This window comes from Corvus brachyrhynchos, unplaced genomic scaffold, assembly GCF_000691975.1.
Source record: "Corvus brachyrhynchos isolate BGI_N302 unplaced genomic scaffold, ASM69197v1 scaffold3, whole genome shotgun sequence".
In the NCBI taxonomy this organism is placed as follows: Eukaryota; Metazoa; Chordata; class Aves; order Passeriformes; family Corvidae; genus Corvus; species Corvus brachyrhynchos.
This window is the reverse complement of record NW_008237619.1, coordinates 13,042,358-13,048,357: the sequence shown is the minus strand read 5'-3', so window position 1 is coordinate 13,048,357 and position 6,000 is coordinate 13,042,358. Positions and strand designations below refer to the sequence as shown.

The 6,000-nt window shown below is 38.2% G+C and overlaps 1 protein-coding gene across 1 annotated transcript in view; it reads left to right on the top strand.

Moving 5' to 3' along the window:
* The first annotated feature begins 2,172 nt into the window (after positions 1-2,172).
* KPNA1 (karyopherin subunit alpha 1) overlaps positions 2,173-6,000 on the top strand; it is a 41,755-nt gene continuing 37,927 nt past the window's right edge. Inside the window, exons 1-4 of the mRNA XM_008631806.2 lie at positions 2,173-2,341; positions 3,127-3,234; positions 4,952-5,051; positions 5,615-5,709. Coding sequence (XP_008630028.1) covers positions 2,213-2,341; positions 3,127-3,234; positions 4,952-5,051; positions 5,615-5,709 — 432 coding nt within the window. The 5' untranslated portion in view covers positions 2,173-2,212. The remainder of the gene's footprint in view (positions 2,342-3,126; positions 3,235-4,951; positions 5,052-5,614; positions 5,710-6,000) is intronic.

Here is a 6,000-nt window from a genome sequence, read left to right as displayed (position 1 = left end):
TTGAAAGTGAAGGTGTGAAATGACCACAGGAGTTTTATCAAAGCAGTTATCAAAGTCCTGAAATCCCAAATAAAGGCAAATGCAGTCTTATGAGTTGGAGAAGACAGACTTCAGACAAAAATGGAGAATTATTAATAACATTATGGAAGGCCTGAGATGTTATCTGGGCTGTAGTGTATGCCTGCGTTGTTCATGGTCAGGGACAGAATGACCAGAGTGTCTGCAAAGCTGTTTTCCTGTTAGGAATGTCCTTCTAGCTCATTGTTGTCCACCTGGTGTTTGAGTTCAACTTGCTTATACTAAAATATATAAAATACTTTGTTCAAAATATTTTAGGAATGAAAGAAATTTTGAGTATTTTTTGACTGAACTTCTTTTTACAGTTAAAATCCCAGGCTTTTTCAAATAGTGTGTGTGTTTAGTATAGGTAGTAGTCATTTTAACTAAAAATGTGAAGAATATATAATTGCCAAGCATATTCTAAGAAACTTGAAGATCAAACATGTAAACACAGGAAGAAAGGGGTCTCAAAGCTGTTAAGAAGTAGGGAACTTCTGGTGCTCTGAGATTTATCTTTTTGTCATACCTTTATTTAAAAAAGGCCATTTCAGGAGAGCCTTTTCAGCAAAGTGAGGCTGCTGAATTGCTTACCTTACGCTCAGGTTTTTATGTTGCGTTCGGTGCAAACTGTGACTGACTGACAATCAATGTAGTAGTTTTGTGTCCCTGAACAGTTTTTTAAATCTCAGTTTTCAGAACACAGTAACACTTGAAGTGATGTCCAAAATGTTTTCTGCAAAAGTCAGTTCTGATTGTCAGAATTCTTATAAATGGTTGTCAGGTAGCAGCAACTTAAAAAGAGGCTCTAACAAGAAGCATATTTGAGTATCCTTTTTTTTTTTTTTTATTCTCCTACAACTCTTTGTGCTAACTGAAAGAAAAGTAGTTAGACTTGATATACATTTGATGTATTTTAAATAGGAAACCTAAGCTGTTGAGAATCTGTATAGACCCATGTTGCTCCATTTTAAAGTAAAAAGTGCACAGGAGATCGTTTATCATCCGGTGATTCTGTGCTTACGGAATTTGAGGTAGGTAGCTTATTTAATACAACACATTAGGGCATTTGAAAGAGAGCTTTGAAAGTCCTGTAGAGTAACTTTTTATATAGTGCAGTTTCCTAAATTTTGTGTTGCAGGATTTACAGTATGTTGGAGATTCTACATCTCTGTGAAGACACATTGAAACACTGACATGTTGAGAATTTGATTCCCAACCTCTTTTGGATTTAAAGGGGTGATGTAAGGAGAGGAGTAGCAGCAGAATGGAGCACTAAGAGTAGAGACCTAATCCACACCCATTGCTTTCAGGGGGATGAGTTCTTTCCACACAGTTCTTTACCTACTGCTTTATGCTAAGTGGCTCCAAAGTGCGGTGTTGTACATGTGCAAATCACCATGGGCAGCTATAAATGCTGACCCACTGAGTTACATAAGACAGATGGTACTTGGAAATCACAGACTGAAGAAAGGCCCCTCTGCATAAACAGTGGCGGGATTAGGGACTGGGGTGGGGAGGAAGGGAACAATAGCACTGCTTTCTTTGCAGGACTGAGCATTTTCAGTGGTTAAACCATCTTCACGTAAAATTTTTCTTTTCATTTCAATTTCCTTGTAGGCCTTGTCTGGATAGAAAGAACACAGGGTTTCTTCAACAGGGTTGTGTTGAATTAACTGAAAACATGAATATGAAGTGCAAAAAAAAAAGCCCCTGTACTGGCATGCAAAGTAAATTAAGCTAAAAAGCAGCTAAGACACTTTCACTTCTGAGTAAAGACAGGAGTATGTAAGTTGGCAAATTCTCTGTGTGGAGAAATGTTAAAATTTTTAAGCGCAGTTTTCTTTTTAGCCCAGGCTATATACGCTGCCTTATAGACCATAGTTCTTTCTTAATAAAGTATTAGATTTGCTCTCTGAAGCCTCAAAAAATAAAAGCTTGTTAGACTGATGTGAAGAACTGACACACCAAAGTGACAATTCTGTGAAATTTTACTTTCCACCTTCTAAGCTTTATTGGAAGTTGGGTGATGGAATATAGGGGGGCAGTGGCTGGAAGTTCATGGCTACAGACTTTAAGGAGTGGAGACAGTATATAAAATGATGTGTTGTTGAAGAGTAATTCTGTCTTTTTTAAATTGCGTTGTGAAGGAATCATGACGACCTCAGGAAAAGAGAATTTCCGGCTGAAGAGCTACAAGAACAAATCCCTAAACCCTGACGAGATGCGTCGCAGGCGGGAGGAAGAGGGTCTTCAGCTACGGAAGCAAAAGAGAGAGGAGCAGGTAATGCACAGCAGTTGATACCTGTGATCGGTCCTTAAACAGTCCTGTCTTGCAGTGTCTGGCTCTCTGCTTCTCCCAAGCCCCTTCTTAGTTGTTCCCGCCCTCCACATTCATACGTAGTCTGAAATCAGAATCACTTGCAGACTTCACTGTCTCTTCTGCAGGCTTTACAAGATGTAGAGTGAGTGCTCCTCATTCACTCAAGTGTAACATTGCCAGAGCAGCTTGAGGGTTTGAACAAAACTGACCAGTAGCTTAGCCTCTCTGGCTCTCCTCATGACATCTCGAACTGGATACCTTCTTTAAAGTCATAGCAACCAAATTCTGCTCATCCCAGTATAATATCCTATGTATGATCATCATCCAAAGCCCTCTCTTTGCCACTGTAACTCGATTGTCAGAGCCCCTGCATGTTTTCTGTGAAGATGTGTAATACACAGGAATTTATCAAGTCTTTGAGCCCCAGCATCCTCTGCAAGAAAGCGATGGTATGGAAGCTAGACAGCTTGTAGATGGAGGCAGATGGTGAAGAAGAGAAGGGGATATCAGTGAAAAATTCTCAGAAATTTTAGGAACTGGTATTTTAGCAGGTTGCTGTTTTCCTTTACTCCATGGCCAAACTTTCTCCGTGTGTTGTCAGTTGAAGTCCTGTAGCCAGTGTACTACCTTCTTTCAGGTGATAGCATATATAATTTTTATAGCAGCCTAACATAACATGCTGTGTAAATATTGGCTATGCAATATATATTAAATACATATATATATTAAACACTTTATCTCTTCAGTTGTTTAAACGCCGAAATGTTGCAACGGCCGAGGAAGAAGCAGAGGAGGAAGTGATGTCCGATGGGGGCTTCCATGAGGCTCAGATGAACAACATGGAGATGACTTCTGTAAGTGATGAGAAATGAATACAGTGTTTGTTGAAACTGGGCAGGTCTGTTGTGCAGTGACGTGATGGGAATGAAATTCCAGAATAACGTGAAGAATGCATTCAGAGATGGACAGCTCTGAGACACCTGTCTCAGTGAACCGCCCTGAAACAGATTACATGAGAGAAAAATGTCAGGGATACAGCAAGTGGTTTTTCAGAGGATATGTGGTCAAGAAAATTAAATAAAATTTCATTGTCCTGGCAGGCTGATCACACTTTCTGGATTTGGTGTTTACCATTACAGGTGATTCTATCAACTGTTGCCCAGAGTTGTTGGGGATTTTTTAATCTGAAATTCATAATGCTTGAAACTTGAAAATATAAGTCAGGCAGTGTGTTACTGCAATTCACAAAGTTAAAAAGGGGCTCAGTGGAAATCTTTCTTAGCAGACTTTCAAGTGGCACCATTTTTAACCAAAGTGTTGGAAACACTGCTAGACCTAGCTTAACTGTGTGCATGAGGCCTTGAACTCCTTCCCATGCTAGAATTTAATACTACAGAAAAACAGTTTTAGTTGGAATTACACTTTTTTACTTTCTTCCTGGAAAGAAAAATGGTAATGGTTTCAGTTCTATTACAGAAGATTTAAGGGAAAGTGCAGTTCTCACTTAAAAGTGTCGCTGATCTTCACAGTGTCTGTGCTCAGAGTATGCAAGTGATGTTTCCATAGAAATCAGACTGAACTATTGGTGGTTATATGAGCCTTGAAAATTACTGAGAAACAGAGAAGTGCTCATAAACAGTGTGGTAGATTGATAATAGAATGTATGGTTTTGCTCTTCAAGATGGTATTCAAATATCAGGCAAGTCCTAAATACCATTAATCATTTGTGTGGAAGCTTATGTGAAACAAATGGATAGATAGTAAAAAGTAAGGAAAGGATTTTGCCTAATTGATAGATATTGTCATTACACAGTTTGCCATTAATTTCAGGCTCTTAACAGTTGGAGCTGTTGGCTGTTACAGACAACGCTTAAGTATTTTCAGCACTGTCATCTGTCTCCCTGTCTGTCTAAGGGTTGGGATCAGATGTATCTGAGGATTTAGATTAGAAGTGGAAGAAAAAAATCTGACACTTCTTACACTTTTTTACATGGGTACACATGTGGTGAACAGAATGTCAGATTTTACCTAGGATAAGGAGAGGTTGCAGATTTAATTTAGTCATATTATTGGAAACCATCAGTATTATGGAAAATTTAATACTCCTACTTGATGATGATAAGCATTATCAAGGTTTGTCAACTCTTCTAGAAATGACAGGTCCTATACATTTTGGTGTAAGAGAATAAGTCAAAAGGTACATGTTAGGGAAATCTAAATGCTAACATAATTACTTTTTGTTGAAGCTGACAATTTGACATTTATTTTAGAGGAAGGGAGAAAATACCAGTGAAAAATTTTGAAGAGCAATTTTCTTGCTATATCTTGAGGAAAATTTGGATTTTGGCTTTCAGTAAAGCAAAGTTGCACTTAAGAATGATGCTGCCTTATGTGGATGTACATGTATAACGATTCCTTTGTTGTCCATAATGGTCTTACCTAAGTTTTTATTCAATAAGAGATAAACTTGATACTGGTTTAGCAAATGTAACCTGTTTATCGCTAATCCCAGATTTTTTTCCCCCTTTTTCTCTCTATCACCTTCATTCTGTTTCCCCACCTAAATCCTAGAGTGCAGTCATCACCTCTGATATGATTGAGATGATTTTCTCCAATAGTCCAGAGCAGCAGCTCTCAGCCACCCAGAAGTTCCGAAAGCTGCTTTCTAAAGGTAAGGGCTGAAATTACTTAGAGAAAAATGTAGAAGCCTCCCTGGCATGTGGTTTTACTTTGACAGCAATAAAAATTGAGTTTCACACTGAAATTTCTGGGTAAAGCTCTGCATTACACAGTGTCAGCTTGATGTATGTAATAGTCACTTCTTTTCTTGAAATCTGTACTAAGTGTTGCAGATGTGAGATCTCCTCTTGGATGTAAGTTTAAATGTTGTAGGCAGTGTCTCTGTGGCTCAAATATGCTGATATACCAAAGTTCCTCTGCGTGTGTGCATGCCCGAGTGACTGCACAGAGCTGCTGCTGTGGAATCAGTCTGCCTAAACTACTGAGTGCATCAGTGCTTTGAATCACGTTATCTTATTACCTCAAAACTCAGATTGGAGTTTCCTTATGTTGACACATAGGAGTCCATTGCCTTTTAGTGAAGTATTGTAGAAAAAGAACACACTCCAAGAAAAGAGCAGTCAGTATGTCACTGGATATTGTTTTGATGCAGTAATTTGAGAATTTCCTTACAAAGAAATGAATGTATCTAACTTAACTTTTTATTTTAAACAGAACCAAATCCTCCAATAGATGAAGTCATAAGCACACAGGGAGTGGTGGCCAGGTTTGTGGAGTTCCTGAAGAGAAAAGAAAATTGTACATTGCAGGTATAAAAATATAAATGTATCTGTCTTCTAGTTTAGGAAGGCATTGGGTGATGCAAATTAGAAAGGAAAAAAAATTAAGGATTTGTTCAGCTGTACTGCCTCTCTTTCTTCACTATGTTAAAAAAACTATTTTATCTTCAGAATTTCTGGCAAGACCTCTGGGTACAGGAGAAAGAGAGAGAGATGTCTGACATGCATTGAGTGATTGATAGGATGGGGTCTTCAGACTTTAACAAAAATAAGAGCTTGAAATTTGGAACTTAGCAGATGAAAAGCTATTAAACAAAACCT